General features: G+C 46.3%; 1 protein-coding gene across 2 annotated transcripts in view; it reads left to right on the top strand.

Annotated features, from left to right (window-relative positions):
* Positions 1-20,386, top strand: part of WBSCR17 (Williams-Beuren syndrome chromosome region 17) — a 186,656-nt gene that overhangs the window by 73,943 nt on the left and 92,327 nt on the right. Inside the window, exon 5 of one of the 2 annotated variants that reach the window (XM_415728.8) lies at positions 1,519-1,716. In XM_415728.8, coding sequence (XP_415728.4) covers positions 1,519-1,716 — 198 coding nt within the window. Of the gene's footprint in view, positions 1-1,518; positions 1,717-6,320; positions 11,797-20,386 lie in introns of those variants that run through there. The other variant, XM_040650198.2, reaches the window with a different exon arrangement.

Genomic DNA, 20,386 nt, shown 5'->3' with positions numbered 1-20,386 from the left:
AAAAAGAAAGCATTTCCCACATTCTTGCCCTTTGCAGCTGGATCCCACTGGGGGAGGCTGATGCCTTAGATTGATTTGTTTTCTTCTGCAGCTAGGAATAAGTGCAGAGGCGCAGAAGCAACAGAAGGTGTTTCATAAGGACTCTTTTCCAGAGAGAGCTGAAACGTGTGGGTTCAAGTGGCTGAAGTTTCTGTGAGTCTAGATTGTGAAAGGAAACCGAGAGTGGTTTTTGTCTCCAACCACGTGAAACAATGGAAACAAATGGCCCACGTTTAGGAAACTAGGTGTAGAGGAGACTAACTTGTGTCTAATTTGAACATGAAGAAACATCCACTACAAAAATGCTGCAACAGCCGTGCAGAGTTCTGTGCAGTCATTGGAGCTTTTATAATAGCAGCGCTTCAGAAGAGTGTATTTAGGAGTCATTACTTATGTTGATATCTGTATTCCCAGCTAAACATTCCTCTCTTCAGGTCATTAAGTCCCCACACGTGCTTCTATTGGTATACTGAGGAAGTTACAATTTACTAAACTCTTGAAATAGCTTTTGTACGGGATGGAGAGGGAGTGGTTCTGCAGCAAGGACTCAGCTCTGGCATTGCATAGCTGCTGCTGTTGCTGTTCTGCTATGGAAGGAGTCTCCAGGTGGTCATTGAGTGCCTTCTCTGTGTTGTTCTGCCTGCAGAGTCAGACCATGCTGCATATCCGGCCCTTAGTTGATGGTTTGTCCGATTTCTTTGCTACCTCAGTGAAGGTGTCAGGAAAGCTCAGTTTAAAAACATGACACTTTTGAAAATTAAGAAGTTCAGAGTGTGGAATTACTGCTTAACAATGTTTGGTTGTTTTTTTTTTTAAGCAAGCATGCCAGAGAAAACGTAGTGTGCTGGCTGTGTGGGAAAAGATAAGGGCCACTTTCAGAGCTTTCATTCATTTCAACAGTTTAATGCCTTGGTTTGTGGAAATTGTTTTCTGCTTCTGCTGCTGGCCTCGGCTCGCCCATGGATTTTCACAGGAGCAGTCAGTGGTGCAGGAGAGTGCTGCAGACATGCAGGGCTTTGTCCCTGTCTCCGCTCACAGCCCTGCACAAGGGATGTGTTCAGACAGGTAACCCCACTAAGTGCAAGCACTGCAACCTCCTGCTACATCTCCCTGGTGGCTTGGCAGCACCTTTTAGAAACAGCCTTTAATCCTGGCCGTGTAAATGTGTTATCTCTGCATGTGATTTCTGTGCTGATAAGAGTAGGGGAAGGCAGGTCAGTAGGGCAGAGGCTGGGATGTTGCAATGTGGGATTGCTCAGTGGCTCTCCAAACCCATCTGGATGGGTTCTACTGTATCTCTTTGGTGCCTCCTCCAAATGGCAGCAAGAGGTGCTCACAGTATTCTCTTCTATTTACCAAATGGTGATGAGATGCTTATTTCCTTACCCTCAGTTATATAAGCTGTATGAAGGCAACAGTGTCCACATGCAAACTGGGGAGAAATTAAATTTCTTCCTGCACGTTGTTTCTTTTTCCCAGGGCTGAACCAGTGCTTTCACGGATTCAGGAAAACCGAAGAAGAGTCATCCTTCCCTCCATAGACAACATCAAGCAGGACAACTTTGAGGTGCAGCGTTACGAGAACTCAGCCCACGGGTACAGCTGGGAGCTGTGGTGCATGTACATCAGCCCCCCCAAGGACTGGTGGGACGCCGGGGACCCCTCACTGCCCATCAGGTACGTTGCACGGCCTGCCAGATGAGGTGTAATAGGGCAAAACGTGGGAAGACAAAGTGAGAAGCCAGCCTAGAGAGGCTGGGTGCTCAGAGAGGCTGTTGTGTTGTAACACAATTAGGAGAGGGGTCTTACTGGGGTGACTGGCTTTGGAAAAGGGTATTATTTGGCCATGGTGTGCAGAAACACTGGGAGTTGTGGGCACTGTGTAGGTTTGTACAGTCTTATGTTTAACTGCAAGTGACGAAGTTGCTTTATTTCAATTACAGCATTCAGTTTTTGGAAATCATAAGGAATGAGGTGATTATTGCTGCATAATGAACTGAGCGTGAATTCATGAAATAAAGGCAATGGGTATTTTGAATAAAAACTGCGTCTCCTTTCAGGGCAAAGTTAGAATAAGCAAAGATATCTTTTTTCAAGCCCTGAAAAAACAGGTTTTAAGTTGTTCTTACACTGAGCTCTGCGTGGCTGGCAGCTCTGAAACGTTCTTCCTGCATGCTGCAGGCATGGGACAAGTCCATCTGAGCAAAATAGAACAGCAGGAGGAGAGAGAGCAGCTCGATGCGTTAGGTTGGGGTTGCTTTGTGCATGGAGGTCAAATATTTCCTCTTGACAGCCCCCAAATACCTGAAGTGTAACGTGGGCACTGCTGCCTCAGGTGTGGGGTGTGCAGGATGGGCACAGGGGCTGTCAGAGGGCAGTGCCTCCAAGGAACCACTTCTGTAACAGAGCCGACAGCCTTGCGGTGATGCTGAATAATTCAGCAACTCACTGAAATAACGTTGTTAACGTGCACTGGGGGAAGGGTTATGAGAAAGATGAATGGGTAGTGACCACAACAAAAAGCTGATGAAAAAATACTGTCTCATTGCATCGTGTCGTGCAACCGCAGGAATAAATGACTGCGGGTATTTTTTTTGTCACCCAGAGCTATGAAAACTGTGCACTTTATGGCAGTGTTTGCATGAATGGGACACCAGTGCGGTACTCCGTGTAATTATGCATGGGATTAGAGGAAATTCTGCAATGATAATATGCAAAGGTACATTAGCTTTATAGCGACCTTTTAGGATAAGAGTGGGGGTGGAGAAAAAAAAAAAAAGGCAGTTTATTCCTTTTGTTTGTTTTGGTTTATATGATGGGTGCATAGGGATCATGGCAGCATCAAGAGAAACTCCCCTGCCCAATACATGGGCTCCAGTGTGCCCCTACCAAATCCTCAGCAGTGGAGACTGGAGACAGACAGCTGTGGGAACACACTGGCAGGCAATTTTCTCTCATGGTTGATTCATAAGATATAATTATCCAGGCAAAGAGTGCTGATGGCATGAAACTCATCTAAAATATGGCCCAGTCTAAAACCCGTTCCAGGTTCGTGCTCTATCCAATGATTTTCCCACAAGAAGCTGTCTCTCTTAATGGCTAGGAGGTATGCTGGTGTAATACCTGGATTCTGTAATTCATCTTCTGTATTATTTTTTTTTTTCCATTAACGTTTCAAATTCTGATACATGAGGAGACCCTCAATCTCAGCACTCTGTTGTGGTTGCAATTCACAACTAGACCCTCCTTGCCAGGCTTATGGACTTTTCTGTCTGCTCCTGCCCAGAAGATAAAACTGTGATTATGGCATAACATATCACATCTAAATTAGCACTCATAGGAGAGGCAGGCAGTAAGTGATGCTTTAAGCAGTCATCATGTAGATCCTTATCTGCATCAGCATAAGCTTCCATCAAGACAGTTGAATTTGCTCGTTCAGACGGTGTTAATGTGTGTATATGGAATCACAGAATAGCATAGATTGGAAGGGACCTCAGGAGGCCATCACGTCCAACCCCCCTGCTATAGCAGGTACCCTACAGCAGGTCGCACAGGTAGGTATCCAGATGGGACTTGAATATCTCCATAGAAGGAGACTCCACCACTTCACTGGGCAGCCTGTTCCAGAGCTCTGTCACCTCACCATAAAGAAGTTCTTTCACATGTTTGGATGGAACTTCCTACGTTGAAGTTTTAGGCCATCGCTCCTCATCCAATTGCTGCACACCACCGAGAAGAGCCTGGCCTCATCCATTTGCCTCCCACCTCCCTTCAGATACTGGGAAACATTTGTCAGATTCCCTCTCAGTCTTCTGTTACCCAGGCTGAGCAGACCCAGGTTACTCAGCCTTTCCTCACATGGGAGGTTCTCCGGGCCCTTTATCATCTTTGTGGCCCTCTGCTGGACTCCTTCTGGTCCTGACTTTTTTGAGCCGGGGAGCGCAGAAATGGACACAGTATTCTAAAGGTGGCCTCCCCAGGGCAGAGCAGAGGGGGGAGGGGAGGATCACCTCCCACGGCCTGCTGGCCATGCTCAGTTTATTGCACCCCAGGACACCATTGGCCTTCCTGGCCACAAGGGCACACTGCTGGCTCACGGCCAACCTGCTGTCCACCAGAGCACCCAGATCCTTATCTGCAGAGCTCCTCTCCGGCAGGTATTCTCCTAACCTGTACTGATGCAGTCCTTTATTATTAATGATACACCTTGAGCAGTGTTTACTGCCAGCCCAGAAACCCTGTTCATCAAGGGAAAACAGAAGAAAGCTGATGCTTTCCACGTCCTCTCCCAACCAGGTCTTTGGAAACGCCATGAAATGGTGTGCTGCTGACCTGATCTGGGAACAGCAGGGTGGGAGCTGCCTTCAGTGCTCTCCAGGAAAGCTCCATCTCCCACCTGGCGGCCTGTGATTTTGGGGGGCTTCTCAGTAAGGAGCCTTCCTGCTGCTGCAGCACTGCTGGTTCCTTCTGCCTGACTCATTTCGTTGTGCTGCGTCAGGTTTTGTCAGAAAGCAGCTTTGGAGAAATTGCTGATATCTGTGAGATTTCTGCCTGGAGTTGCTGATTGCACTCCAGATGCAAGACTCATGATTTATAATTACAGATGTGACACCTCAGTGGCTCTGGGGTCTGATTCAGGAAGACAGTTAAAGGCACTCTTGCATCTTTGTTTCTTCAAGAGGCCAAGTAAGCAGATAGAGCTTCTGACCGAACTTAAGGACGAGGACATACCTGAGCATAGAAATCAGGGTCATCCCACTTTTCTACCGGCAGCAGTGCACGTGATCTTGGTTGCTTGGTTGGTGGGTCCATTGAGAGCATTATGAATAGAGTATAATGCATTTGCTGACTTTCTCTTTGTGTTTTCTGCACTTGCCCGGTGGACTGGCTCAGTATGAGAGGTAAAAGCAGTGCTGAATGGCTCTGTTAGCTAGCAAGCCCCCTAATGTGCTGGGACTGAAGGAGTCCTCGGGTGGCTTCAGAGATGACAGATGTGTGTTTGCAGGCACGCAGAGTCCAGCTGGGAAGCAGCAAGCAGGTTAAATTGGGCTTTGGATGGGGTTTTGCTGCAGCTGTTTTATGTGGTACTTCATCTTCAGTGGTGTTGGAAGACAAAAGCTCATTTAATTAGTATTAAGATCACTGTGAGGAGGAAATTGGTTTTGGGAGTTATGGATTGTAAAAGAACAAAAAAGCTGGTGATTTTGAGTGGTGTTTTTTGTTGGTTTTTTTTTTTTTTTTCCTAATGATGAAAATAATTTGAATTAACCCACCCAATTACCTGTTATCTCAGCCTCAAATGCTAATGGGTTTGCTTTGCAATGTACTTAGGAAAGAGAGAACTCTCGTCGTGGCTGTGTAAATGATGCTGAGGTTGAGATGGGAAAAAACTGTGGGGTTTTGGCTTATTGAATATGACATGCAAGTGGAGAGAAGGTGCCTAATTCTGCTGCTCAGCAAAATGCTCGTGGTGTTTATTATAAACTGTCACCTCTGTCACAAACTGCAAATAATGCTGAGATCTCCCACTCTTGTCAAGGTGTGTTTTGCTTGCTGTAAGGCTGTAGGGGTTTGTGGTGGTGGTGTTTTTGCTATTACTGTATTTATTACATATACATTTGGAAACTGCTAGGTGTGTCCTTAGTGCTTCCAGCAGCCACCATGCCAAGATGGCTTTCACAAGCACAAACACTCACTGTTTTCTTTAATTAATTGATATCTTCTTTCCTCTTTATCCATTCAGACCTTTTCCAGACAGCTGCTGCAGCTCTTGAGCACACAGACTATGCTCCAACCTCTAAAGAGCCACAGAAGTAAAATTGTTCTCAGGAATACCCACCGTGCAGAATGATGCAGGTGAACCTTTGTTTAGGACAGTTTATTCCTGCAGTGCATCCGCACCTCTGCAGGGATGAGCATCGCACAGCAGTGTGCACAGCCCTCAGCAGATAGCTGTACACAGCCTTGCTAAAACTTAGAAATGTTCTCATAGGATCGTAGAGTAGCTTGGGTTGGAAGGGACCCCAAGGATCATCAAGTTCCAACCCCCCTGCCACAGGCAGAGCCACCAACCTTCAGATGTGGTACTAGTCCAGGTTGCCCAGGGTCCCATCCAACCTGGGCATGAGCACCTCCAGGGAGGGAGCATCCACAGCCTCCCTGGGCAGCTGTGCCAGCACCTCACCACTCTCTCTGTAAAGAACTTTCACCAGCATCTGAGCCCTCAGCCTGGCAGTCTTATGAGAAAGCATCCAGGAGTTGTGGTGAGCTGTTAAATGTAGGTGCTGCTGTGAGAGCTGGGCAGAATTTCAAGGATTATTCCTTGGGTTTTTGTTTTTGAAGAAGGTGTTTGTATGAAATGGTGACTGCTGTTTAAAATTAGCCCTTCCTGGCGCTCACTAGCATCTCCAAACTGCAGGAAGGTCCCCGCTGCTGTGTGAAGGCAGGTGTAAGATGTTCTCAGTCTTCTGGTTTAGCTGCTTTGGAAGTCAAAGGGAGAGCTGATTTCCATAAGCAGACATTGTTGGTAATGGTAACTTGCATTTGGAAGCCTCACCAGGTGTGTATGAGAAGATGCTTATGTGCAGGTATGTGCTTAGAGGGATGGGGTGTGTACGAGCATCACAACAGCTGCAGAGCACTCAGGGAGCTCTTTAATGGCCTTATATAAAGAGTAAATCAAACACAAAGATGAAATCACGGTACTGATGAGCTGTCTGTCTCTAAAGCCCCTTTTCATAAGCAGCTCAAAGCAGTTCTGCACTGACCACTCAAATGCTGATCCCCTCACACCCTATGCTTGCTGCAGTTGCACACTACTGTCACCCTTACAGCAAAAATCCCCAGGATCTCAGTGGTTGTTGGTCCAAACCTTAGACCAATAGGGGATTATCATGACTGTGCTACAAAGGCAAGCTCTGTGTGTGCTTCTGGGCAGAGAGCAGGAGCAAGCATCTTTCCATGTAAACGTCTGTAAATCAAACCCATGCTGTCTGTGCTGTGGTTGCTGGAGCCTCGTGCATCCAGGTACATCACTCATAAAATTAAGGTCACTCCTGACTGACACAGGTCAGCACAGAGGCCTCTGGTGACAACTTGTGAGCAGCCCAACAGAAGAAAGAAGGGGATTTTTTTCATCAGTATTTAATTTGGGGCAATCTTATTTAGACCTGTGTTCCGGGAGGGGGAAGGCTTAGGTCAGAATCCTCATCTCAATAAACTCTGTCATCCATCTCTGGATTAAATTACAACTGTCAAGTGCTTTACTGGCTTCAGAAAGTAGTTCTGCAGGAAGCTTTTTAGTCCTATGAGTGTGGATTTGCTTTTAGATGCAAAGTCTCGTTGATATTCCAGATTCTGACTGGGGATGCATTAGGGAGAGTTACACCCCGACTCACTGCACTATAAGTGACTGTCAGCAGAGCACTGATTTTCAGCCCTCAAACTTCACAGGGATTCCCCACGGTGTGAGAAACCCGTCGTGCCATTTTGTGATGAATTCTCTGACTCTGGTCATTTTGAACCTTACATAATTTAGTGCAAAGCGTAAAAGATGGGCGCCTAATGATTTGTCATAGTGTCAGGTTTTACAAGACGAACAGACTTAAGTTGCTGCCTGAAAGACTATAAAGCTTTTGCTGAGGGTGCACCTGGGATTTTAGCATATGTGGGTGGTTTGCAGCAGCCCGTGTGCTGACCAGCTCTGCCTGTGCTGCATCAGAATGGTTTTTAATTTCTCAAGAACTGTCCTTGTGATCGCATACATTGGCTGCAGTGAGGAGCTGGCTTGACTCACTGAAATGGGTGGTGAGGTTTCTGCCAAAGACCAGGGCTTGGGGCTCTGCAAGCTGTGTGATTGTTCTTAACGCTGGAGGAAAGGATGGGGGGAGGTGGTGGAATCACCATCCCTGCAGGTGTTCCAGAACTGCGGAGATGTGGCACTGAGGGATGTGGGCAGTGTTGGTGGTAGGTGGACAGTTGGACTGGATGATCTTAGAGGTCTTTTCCAACCTTAGTGATTCCATGATTCTGATGTTTCTGCAGCCTCTGAGCATCCTGATTGATGCTATTGTAGATGCCGGTGTGCAACTCTGTGCAGTGAGAGGGCTCATGCTTGGTCGGCTTGGCCGAGTAACCATCAGAAGGCAGCATTTGAGAACCTGTAGGCAGCTCGTTCTGGAGCACAGGGAGGGAATTTGGGTGCTGGGAGGGGCAAAGCAGCTGCTCCAGAGAAGCTATGCATCTCCTGGCATGGAAGAGCCCTCCTTCCAGCTGGTTCTGAGCCTCCAGACCAGCTCAGTGCAGCATGACCTGGGTGTGCTTTGCGTTGAAACCACCTCTCCATGCTAAACTGCAGTAGGAGTGCAGGTGGGGCTTAGCACATCAGCAGGAATTTTTCCCAAAGCGGGGTCAGGGACAGCCTGGATCGTCCCTGCAGGAAGCAAACAGGGTGCAAACATTCTGCCTCCTGAGAGGGTCACAAAACGTAAGGCATTTCCATGAAGAAAGCAGGTTGGTCATGCTGGAGAAATTTGCCTTTGTGTTCTTAAAGCTTTACATAAGAGAAGTATTTAGATTAAAAGGAAGGGGGGGAAAAAAAAAGCATGCTCCTGATTTAAAACTAACTAACTAGATGCACGAACAGAACTTTTAATCTGAGCCCCTGTCACAAAAACAGCCTTTATTGATGTCAGTTGCTTTAGAAAAGGGAAGAATAAACAGGATTTGGCCTTTAATTTGTGAAGGGTTTTGATTTTTCGGAGGCATTAAAGAGACAGAAAAGATGGGTATTGAATTATTTAACAATTGCTAGTAAAATTAAGCCTCAGTCAGCCTGCTTTCACTGAAATAATCTTATGAATAAAAACAAAACAATCTGGGGCAACAACAACACACACAGCTTCTCTCCCGCTGGCTGAACTGTTTCAAAGTAGTCCATGAAGTGGTTTTGCAAGTCGGAGCCAAGCAGAGCCTTTTCTGTGGTCTGTTCACACTCCCATAGGAGAAGGCTGCTGCTGGATTACAGCAGTGGCTTTTCTCTCTAAATCTGAAAGCGAGGGCAAAAATATGCAGAAAGGAGTTGGGGGAATTTGGCTCTTCGGATTTCTTTCTTCTTTAGCAGATGGCATTTAAGTGATTTATTGGCTAAAACCAATCTATTCTCATTAAGCAGGAAGTTTTTAATGACTTCTGAGGCGGGTATTCAAAACAAGGGGCGATGATGGAGGCAGTTGTGCTCATGACAAAACACAGCAGCCCTTCAGCAGACGAGACTTAAAAGAGTGTTTGAGAGCAAGTGCTGAAGGCTGTGATTTTCTTTCATGTGCACTTTAACTCACTGTCCCTTTCAGTCGGTGAAACGTAAATAAGCATAGTTTAAATTAAAGGAAAAATAGATCCTTATTATCATATCCATCAGTTGGAGCAAGAAGGATCTGATGCCAGCGAGCTCCCAGCTGCCTCTGCTTGGGAGTCTGGGGGTTTGCAGAAAGGCTCCCAGCCCAGAGCACCACCACTGTGCTGGTAGTCTGAATTAAGTCTTCTAGAGCTTAAATCTCCAGCTGCTTTCCCAGTGCTTGTAAAGCATGCACACGTGGGTGTGAACAGTGGCTTGACACGTTCGTTGGCTAAAATGTGTCTTGTTCATTGGACCCACGCTTGCATCCTCAGCTCAGTGTGCATTAGGACCAGCTGTGGCATTTGCAAGTGCCCAATTTCTGTGCTGGTGTGTGGGCCAAGGGCAGCTGCAGCCTTTATTCCTTTTTGGTTCCCATTGCAAATGTACAGATGTAGAAATCTGCAAGTGAACAAAGCCAAGGAAGGGCATCTCAATATCCCCCCGACCACTGCCTGGGTGGTGGTGTGGCCACGATGAGCGTCACAGGAACTTGAGAGGTATGGTGATGTGGAAGGAGGTCTGGTGATGTGGCAGCCAGGGAGCAAGGGGAGTGGACGTGGCATGGGAGCTGCAGCTGGGGAGTGACTTGGTGGCAGCAGAGGAGTTACTCCAGAGACAAGCATGGCGGGTCTCCTGGCTGCCAGCTCTCTGCTATCCATCACTGCTCGCTCTGAAGGCAGCACTTTCACAGCAGGATCTGTTTTACAAAATTCAAGCCCAGATGAAGCATTATTAGCTCTGTGAGCACTGTTAGCTGCAGGTTTGGTCTCCAGCAGGCGCTGCTGTGGGCCCTGCACATGCATCCTGTGGATGAAGGAATCATTGCTAAACACCAAGCTTTGATGGAGACAGCTTGTCTGCAGATCACAGCCCCCACATCCCCATCATTTTTCAGAGAAAGTGACACATCAGAAAAAGTGCAAACTTCAAACCAAGCAAGAAGAGCGTTTCAGGCTTTGAGAAGGAGCTGCTGCGTTCCTGGAGGCATGAGGCTCCTGGGGTAGGAATCCCTGATCTGCCGCCCACAGACATGGGGCACACAGCCTCTAGTCACCTCCTGGTCTTTGGGGAAGAGCTATAAAGTGTTGATGTTGCTTGCCTTCTGTATGGTGATGGCAGAGTTAGCACCTACATTGGGTTCCTTCAGAGACCAGTCTGAAGTCCTAGTCCTGGCAGACAGTGGTGCTGCTCATGAGTTTTGCATTCATATGGAAACAAAAACACATTCAGACATGTTTGTGTTGCTGCTGTTTTGAGGCTCCAGAATGCAGCTTTCATCAGCACCTTCAAATTACTGCAAGTAGTGACAGCCTGCAGCCAGCTCTGTGCTGAGGATGGGGCAGCTGCCTGCCTGCAGGGACACTGCCCGCTGTGGGGCCCTTCAGTGCAGCAGCAGCACCTGGAGAAGCTTTAGGAAGAACATCAGCTGTGCTGATCCTAAAGGATTCCATGAGGCCCTGGGTTGTCGCTGCCCCTGCTTTTTTGGGGTCCCTGAGTCAAAAACCTGCTTTGCTTCCAGTCCCAAGATGACTCTTCCAGGGAAATGCGAGGCTAGGAATAGGTTTTGCTCCGGTTAGCACTCCAGCTGCAGTCTGTCCCTTGATATGACAGTTGAGGAAGCCTGTTTTATCTGTGCTGGGCATCTTGGTGCTTAATGAACACCTTTCTCAGATCCTAATTGCCTTGTAGGAGCCGCTGTGCTCCTTAGAAGATGAGCAGGTATTTACTAATGAGCAGTCAGGCTCGAGGTGCTCTTAACATGATCTGATGAGCATTCGCTTCTTTGCTCTGATTAATACCTGGGTGAACTCACCTTTATTTTTTTATTTTTAATTTTTAATTTTGGGGAATTGAAGCAAAGAAATGTGATGTCCGGAGGTAGAGCTGTGCGCTGGGCTTCTCTTCCCTGGGATGGCAGCCCTGCAGCCCATCCTCACCCATTTAGTGCGTTCCTCAAAGTTACAAGCTTGGAGACGGCAGCGGTAGTGTGGTGTGGACTCCGTTAGCACAGCCTGGAGCACCAACCAATAGCAAAGCATCACTTCTTGAACACCAGCGGAGCGTGTCGTTCTTTCCTTATCCTTTCTATCTTTCTGATTTCCCTTCTGAAAAAAAAAAGGAGAAGAAAAAGACATGGAGTACTTAAGCAAACAGCTGTCAGTACCTTCGCGTGGTGCCTGGAGACCTCAAAGTGCTGTGATCACAATTGAGTGCCGTCTGTCTGAATGGTGGGTTGGGCTGATGGGACTTCAGTGCTGGAGGAAGAGGTTTCCTTCCCCTCGTGATGGGCATCTTGATGGCCAGCTCAGCCTGCAGAGAGGTTCCTTGCTCCTTGGAGACAGGAAGGCTGTTTGTTTCAGGTTTGCCACTCTTAGTGAATTCTTCCCAAAGTCACTGCTTGGGAGTGTTTTAAAAGAGCTCTTTCCTTCTTCTAAGTACTGGATTGATGTCAGCAGAGGCAGTGGTCCATTCTGTTACCATCACCACCTCAACCGACACTGCTCTATTTTTTTTGGCAATTAGAAAAGCCATCAATCATTTTCACAAATGTGCACCTTATAATTGCCTTCTCTGGCGCTCCCGATTTAGCGTACGTATTTCTTGTCAAAGTCCAGCCCTGCAGAATAGAGCAGCTGCCAGGCTTCCACAGCTTTTCCACAAGCAGTTTCCACGTGGGATTTAACAACCATGTGATTTAGTGTTTCTGGCTTCTTTTTTTTTTTAGGGGGAATTCTTTTTTTTCCTTTTCTTTCTCCTATTGTAATGACAAGAATCTCTCAGTAAGCATGGCAAGTCTGCTAAGGCGGGGAGCCAAGAAGCAGTGGCTGAAATTCCTCACTGGGTGAACCTTCTGCAGTTGGAATAATGGAAGGGTTGGGGAGTTGCAGGGTAAGGGCTGCTCAGCATGTTGAAACCAGCAGCAGCCCCCAGTGGGGCTGGAACTTGGCCATTGGATGCGACAAGGGCGTTTGGGGCCAGATGGAAGCAGGGCAAAAGGCTGATGCTAAGGGGGTGCAGGTTTTATGTTTTTGTATGGGATTGGGAAGGTTCCCCCATGCTTCGTCAGTGGGCTGCTTGCTCTGGGAGAGAGATGACGGGATTTGATACAAGGCTCTTCAGGAGGGTGACACTGCAGTGAGACAGGTGTGTTACAGACCACTCTTACTGAGAAGGGATCAGTGGCTGTCCATAACTGAGTGGTGCCATTACAGTAGTGTTAATTATGTCTGCTTGAATTTGGTTTAAAAAGGAGCATGCGGTGACCCAGAGCAGTTCCCGTGAGAACTTCTCTTCTTGGTACAGCTGCAACATTCACAGTGATTTGGGATGTGTTATTGCATTTCCTTCGCTTTGCTTTGGTAAAGGAAGGAGACACTAATGTTTGCTAAACAGTGTACCGTCAACCCAGGGTTTAATCTTGTCTTTTTGGTTCTGTTGGCAGCTGTGTGGGCATCACCTCAGACACAGGCTGAAAGTGCAGAGAAGAGAGAAGCTTCATGAGCACTTTGTCCTTGCCATTTGTCTGTAGGCATTTGCACTTAAATGTGGACAATCATGAGCATGATCGCTGTTTCCTATAGGAAAAATATATATATATATATTTTGTTTTCAGATCAAGGTGTTTGGTGATTTTGAGTGAGTTTCTGGATCTGTGTCTGTCATTTCTAAGTGCTATTCTGTTCTCTTTGTGTTGTAAAGCTCTCTGGCCACTGGTCAACAAATGCAATGTTTCCGCTGTGATATTGCTGCTGGGAGAAATTGTGGTTGTAAGGAAAGAGAAGCTCACAATATGCAGTATGACTTACTGATGGGGAATTGAGCTCCGAGTGAAGGATGAGCTAAAAATAAAGTGGAAAGTGGAGGGAAAGGAGAGATTCCAGTTACTGTTGGAACAGAAACGAGAGATGGGGGAAGCAGATGGCTGGCTTGCTGCTAGCCACAGTTGATCGTTCCAGCTGATTTTGGGACGGGCACACTTAGGTATTGCCAAGGAAACCCGCTTGAGTGTTCATGAAGACAAGTATAATAAAGGATTAGTAGTTCTGCTGGGCTGTGGCACAGGGCTGACGGCCTCTTTGTGTCTGGGACGTGAAGCAGTGATCAGGTAAAATACTTCTAAAGTGCTGTAAACCAAGGAGCTCTGCAGCCGTATTAGTCTGCAGGGCTTTACAGTAGGGGCACGCTTTCCATTTTAGCAAGAAATAGCCTTGCAGAAAGACAATGCAGCATGACTGCTTTCTTTCCAGTGAGTCTGCTTGCTTCTCTTGCTGATTTATAGTTAGCTTAGTCAAGAAATTCCTGCACGCCTAGTAAAATGGGTTCATTTTTAACTGCGAGGGAGCATTTGCTTTATATACAGTAGTTTCTTTTTTGTGCTTTTGTGAAATAGGCCGTAACAATGAAATAAATCATCATAGCATTATTAAATTAAAAATAAGCCTAAAAAACCAAGCAGTGCCGCCAGCCAAGGTTAAACTCGGATCAGGAGATTATAGTTTCATCAGTCGTTCCTCCCACTCTTTGCTTAATTTGGTACTTAAATGAACTTAATAACCATTTCAAAGATATGTACACCCAGCTGCTTTGGAGAGCAGCCTCCTGGTCCTCGTGTTCTTATTTTGGGTCACACACATCGTTGCACTAATGTAGTAGAACTGTACTCCTAGATGCCACCATTTATTTGGATGCAAAAGCATTATGCTTGCTCGAAGCAGGGATTAACACGGAGTTTACCTGTCTTCTTGAAAGAGCAAAACAAGGCGTTTTCATTCCATTGGCAGATTTTTGGTTGATTTTTGTTTACTTGCACGTGGCTCTCATTCTGAAGGGTGCAGAATGACAGCGTTCTTTGGAAGGAAGCTTAGCACCGACAGGCGGCTCGGCGCCCAGCAGTCATAGGGGACACATTGGCCAAGGGCTGCGGATGCGTGGTGATGAGCTGTAGGGGATTTAGAGAAATCTGTCCAAGAATGTTTTATTCCTCACCGTCAGTCTAATCCAAGAGACCTGAGCTGGCGTTTCCAGCAGTCTTGCCTTTCAGAAACATTTTATCCCTTGAAAAGCTCATCTTTAATTACTCTGCACCTCCATTCCTATCGCTTAAATAAACGTGATGATTTTTTTCCTCCCACTTCTCCTCTTCCATTTGCTGAAAGTGTGACGTGGGGAAGTGCTCAAGCACGTTCCTCACTGCAGAGCTTGAACAGGAGGGCTGAAGTGGAGCTAAATGTGAGCTCCGTGGCGAAGTACTTTGCTGAACCCTGGCACTGTTTGTAATGGCTTTCGTGCGGCTCCTTTTGCTATTTGTTTGCCTTAATCTCATTCAGTTGTCTGGATGCCATTGCTAAACAAATGAGATGATAATTAGCATAGCAACATCAGAGGAAGTTGATTTTCCATCTATAATAAGGCTGATGATAATTAAACATGCATGACCTCATTGGATTGAATATGAATCAATTAAAATTAAAGCTGGCTGGGAATTATTTTTCTCCTGTGATTTTTTTTTCGGAGGAAGCAAGAGCAGTGTAATGAGCCCTGATGAAACGAGTTGGAGCTGGTTTGCACCCTCAGCATTTAAAAATGATAACGTTGTGATGCTTCATGGGTGGACTGTTCGGTGGGACTTCCCCAGCCTGGTGCAAACCTCCACTTCAATGAAGTTTTTCACTTCTGGGGGTAAAAAGTAGTGAAAAAGAGTTCAGCTGTCTCAGCCTGGAGCAAATGTGTGTGAATGCTTTCCGTGTGTGTGTGCAGGGAGGCACATTCTGCAACGCACTGCAGCCAACGGGGCGCATAAATTACTTCTATAACGCCTTTTAATTTCCTGTGCATGAGTGAGCGTCACAATGGAGCCGTTTCTTTGGAAGGGAAATGATTTATTTAAAGGCAAAGTGAGGGGATGAAACAAGAAGGGAGTTGGTGGCCCATGTGGGAGCTGGCGATGCGCTCCCCTGTGCCCATGGAGCGGTACCCGAGGGGGCTCCCCTGGAGCGCAGCTGAGAAGGTGGATTGAATTTCTTCTTTTTGCCATTCTTTTCTTTTCCTTTTTTTCCCCCCAGAAAATGAAGTTGTGGTGGCACTGCAGCCGTTGCAGCCAGACCTGCCTACGGGTTTTCTTTTCGTTTGTTCGGGTTTTTTTAGAGCTGTGACATCTCGTAACTGGCAGCAAGATTCAGCCTGGTTTAGTTCAGCCATTGACCTGGAAAATGGGAAACCAAAGCCTGAGTAGTCCCAGGTCACTGTTTAGCATTTTGGAATATGCTTCCAGGCCCTTCAGTTCGGGTGCTTCTAATCTGTATAATTTATCAAACATGAGCAGGGCTTGAAAGCAAAATCCAGCCACTCTCTTGCTGTGGTGAGGATGCACTCTGTTGTTAGGGGAGCTCTGAGTTCAGCTCCTCCTTTGACTTCTCGATGTCCTGGTTGAATTTCCTGAACAGCAAGTTACTCAATGCGTCTTCTGTGGGATGGGATCATCTTTTGGTCCTTTTCCACCCCCCACCCCCCAGCAAATAAATGAGTCAATCCCATTGCGTCTTGCATCCAGAACTGAAGAAAAGAGAGTGCTGAAATACTGTTTTTCTCACTTTTCCAAAGAATTTTCTTTCAAAATAATTTTGCTTCTTGACCACCCTCGGTACATGGTGACACGTGGTGTGTGTGGTGGGAGGGGGCTGCTCAGAGGATAAATACGGTCCCTTGTGCTCTCTGGGTTTTGGCAGCCGACTCCAACTGTGATGGGGACATCTATCATTCTCATTCCCAGGTCACCTCAGAGCTGATAAATAACTGGAGTGCAGAGTCATGCCTGCGTGGGAATGATCCTAATCATGCACAGCACATGTCGCCCATTGCCTTGCTTGGGCACGTGACATATGACAAAATAGTTTTGCGGGGATTGTTTTAATGCATTAGTTTAAACTTCAGTCTTTTCCAAATGGATTTGCTTTGTCCATTGCTGGCATCTTCCATGATTATGGAGAACTGTTTCAAGAGAGAGACATGAGGTGCATCTGTAATATATAGTATAAATTTATATATATGTATATAATATAAACTAAAGAAATAATGTACCTTAGACTAGGAGATCCCATTTCCTTGGTTTTCATTTCTTCCTGGGTTTGTCTCGTTTAGGTTTCATTGCTGCAGGAATGGCTAACACAGTGTGATTGGTGTGCTTCCTGTTATCTTTATAGACGTAGCTGAAATTACAGAAACTACTGTGTGCAGGCATCAAGGAAACAGGTTATTGCAGATGCAGAAATGGCCACCAGCTGAGTCCGGATGAAGGCTTCATAAAATGTTAAATCATTCTGTTTCAAATGTGTTATTTTGCCATGTGCCAGCCCCCACCTGCTCATCTTTCATTTGGGCCTTTTCTGTGTATGGCAGCTCGTTCCAACGGCTTTCCAAAGAGGGGGGGAAAAAAAGTCCATATTTCCATTTGGAAATGTCTACCTGTTGTGGATATGAGGCACCATGTGGGTTGTTCATTAAGGAACATCTGAATCTCCAGCGCTGTATGAGTAACAGGGATGTGTACATGCTTGGTGCACAGGGGTATGGGTTTTGATCATCGTGCTCTGCTGTTTTCTTATCTAAACCACAGCTTTAGGGGAAAAAAATAAGGGGTAGCAGGAGTGGGGAAGGATTTTCTGAGCTAGGCATAGCTGTCTGCTTGTTGTCAGGCAGTTCTGCAGTGCCTGGGAAAGACCACAATACATGGGGGCAGCTGTAGCCAAGGAGTGATGCCTGGTAGGGTGGACGTGTTCTCTGTTGAGTTCCATTTCAGGCAGCGGGAAAAATGCTTCCTTTGGTTGCAGCAGTGGGCTTTGCTGCTGTCTCATGGTGTCTGTGGGGCAACGAGGTGAATCCAGCAGGGTTTGCTGGGTCGCTGCCATTGGGCGTAATCTGCTGACTGTCTCTGTTTGGTGGCCGCTGAGGTGGAGGAGACCAAAGCTGACTCAACTGGAAGAGATCTGCAGTGCAAGTGTTTAGGAAAGGGGAAAAAACGATTTGAACATGTAAGCTGAATGAGCTTTGATGCAGGAGGTACAGGGAGATGGTGAGTGTAGCATCCTGCCAGGTGTGCTTATGATCAAATTGTGTTTCAGACTTGGAAGAGGAAGTTAAATGCGTCCATTGAAGCGGATATTGATAAAACATAATGAGTTTGATTGGAGTTCGGGGCTTCTTTGGGCTGGAGATGGCAGCCTGATAAAAGGAGAAGGTTTAGCACCAGAGCCTTTTTACTCTTCATTAGGACAAATCTTGGAAACAAGCTCTCCCTTTTGCCTCTTAATGGCACTATCAAGGCCAGTAGCAGAAAGGCAGGATGCAAGTGGCTGCTGTTGCCCAAGATGCTATTACAATTAGAGTAGTCCCTGAACCTCATCCAAACTTACAATGTAGTATCAATTCAGGTTAAATTGGGAAACTGAGCAGAAAATTGCTGTCTGGTGTTTTGAGTGTTTTTTTGCATCTTAACATTATCTGATATTGGATCATTATATACTGATGCAAAATGGCAACAAGTAATAGCACAGCACTGCAAGTAATGACGCTGGGACGTAAGAGAGGGAAACAGGGAGTGAAATTTAATTCCTGATGCGGGTTTCATGAAATAGAAGTCAACTCAGGTACACACTTGTTCAGATTAAATATAATGATCTGTGGCTGCAAGCGAACTCCGAGGGGAATGCATATCTATAAGTTGGGTGAGGGGGGGGAGAGTTGCCATGGAAATACAACCAATGTCATAGTTGCAGCGCGTTGCAAATGGCTCGTGTGTCGTGGCTCATTTTGCAGAAGAAGTGGGGGAAGACTGGGAATTCAGGAGAAACGTCTTTCTGTGTTTGCAGCAGGACGAGCCTGGGATCGTGCAGGGATGGCATCCCAGGCAAACATCGTGAGATGTAACTGCTGTGCTGGGAGGGCGAGGCTGGGAGACAGCCTGCTGCTTCTGGGTGCTTGCATTTTTGCCTCGAGTGGAGGTTTTCTTTTATGTGTACTCTTAGGAAGCAGCTCCTGCACAATGCATTGAGCTTGCCCTCAGTTTTGGCTTTCCGAGCCTTTGGCAGCCCAGCTTTGTTCCTTTAGTCTGTGTCATTTGGTGGCCCTGCCTGTGGCAGGAGGGTTGGAACTTGATGATCCTTGGAGTCCCTTGCACTGCAAACCATTCTGTGATTCTGTGATTGCCACAGGGGAACCCCTGGTTCTGCAGCAGGTTTATGTGCACACAGAGTTACCCGTTTCCTTGCAAATTGCTTGCAGCATGCCCAGTGGTCCAGAAGTATTGTCTGCTCTAATGCTTTAATTGAGAATTGCTCGCTGTTGTGTGGACTAACACGTCGCTTATTGCAAAAAGGGATGGAGCACTCAAGGATAATTTCCTTGTTTTTCTGATATGGGGCTGGAATCATTTGTTTACCATCCAAAAACATGCACAAACAGCTTGTGTGTTTATAGCCTCTCTTCAGGTAATTGTAGTGTAATTGAGGCTTCCGAAGTAAGAAGCTAACAACAAATAAATGTCTTTACAATATTGTGATCTCTGTATGTTTAAAGCACCTCCTTTTGCCATAGTGGCCACATACCATCAGTTGCATATTTGTAACTACATGTGTTGGAATGACAGAGTCTGAGGGTTGGATGCCCACACCCAGCTGGGTAACCCATCTCTGTGGTGGCACAGTCCTGTTGTTGGTGGGCTTCCCGTGTGCTCACAAAGCATCATTCAAGGCTTTGCCCAGCATGAGTGAGATGAAAGTTGTTTGAATGTTTGTTCTGCAAAGTGATTTCTGAGTGCAAGTGAATGGAAGTGCTGACTGCTTACTTATTCTGGTACAAGAGGAGTAGAAGGCAACAGCGCTGAAGTGCACAAACGGATGCTGAACAGCAGATGGGACAGGTTGGGTATGTTTTCCATCAGTAATACAACCGGCCATCAAATAACGCAGATTTGACTTTTGAAGTGTCTGCTTTGTTGAAATCTCAGCAACTTCTCATCAGAGTGAGACTCTGCAGCGTCTCCCAGCGAGTGTCACCGGGCCGTGCGTTTCAAAGAGATGGGACAACTCTGCCTGTACGTCTTCAGGTCATCTCCTGGGTTATAGACCACGGGCAGCAGAAGTGGGAGCGAGGCCATAGTGCAGAGAGAGCACACGTCTCCCTTTTTAACCCCCATCTTCTACTCCGAGCAACTCATTGCTGTGCAGTGGGAGTAACATCAGAATGTAAGTCCTTATTTCCCCCGGCGTAGTGATGGTGCTGTCATTTCTGCCAGCTGAAATATGATCCTTTTTTTTTGGCTAATCCCACCCAGGTGTGTCCAGGGGGCAGCTATCCCAGACCTGCAGCAGCTCTGGAGTCTACTTTATTTTCTGAAGTAAAGCGATTCTCCTTAAAATTAGGAGTAATTTCTCTTTTCCTGTTGATTTATTTCATTTAGCAGCAAAGAAAGGCTGCAGAAGAAAATTGAGTAGAGTTTCCCCTGAATTCAAAAACCCTGTAGTGATAAATATGGTTCTGAATAAACCTCCTTGTAGTCACAAATCAATTAATCTTTTTTGCCCTTACACTCCATCCTAAGGATTTACTTTTTCATTGAGCTCTTGCTAGCTTGTGCAGTATACCTAATTCTTCACCTGGATAAATAACTAGTGGCATTTTTATTCTAAAGCAAACTGGCTTTATCTTTCTTGCTGTGTACAAGCAAATGGAAAATAACCTTCATTTATTTTTATATATATTTTTTATTTTTTTATTTTTTCCCCAGAGCAACCTCTTGTGATTTGTGGCTTAGAATAAGCAAGAGTTCAGGGCCCAGCTCTCAGCAGCAGCACGCTTGCCTTTGGAAGTCAAGGGGTAGCATCACTCTGCTTTAGCCCCTTGGTTAGCAGTTATTTCTTATGTAATGGCACACTGTGGGTTCAGATGGCAGAAGCT

Source organism: Gallus gallus, chromosome 19 (genome assembly GCF_016699485.2).
Source record: "Gallus gallus isolate bGalGal1 chromosome 19, bGalGal1.mat.broiler.GRCg7b, whole genome shotgun sequence".
NCBI lineage: Eukaryota > Metazoa > Chordata > Aves > Galliformes > Phasianidae > Gallus > Gallus gallus.
This window is presented reverse-complemented; position numbering and strand designations above follow the sequence as displayed.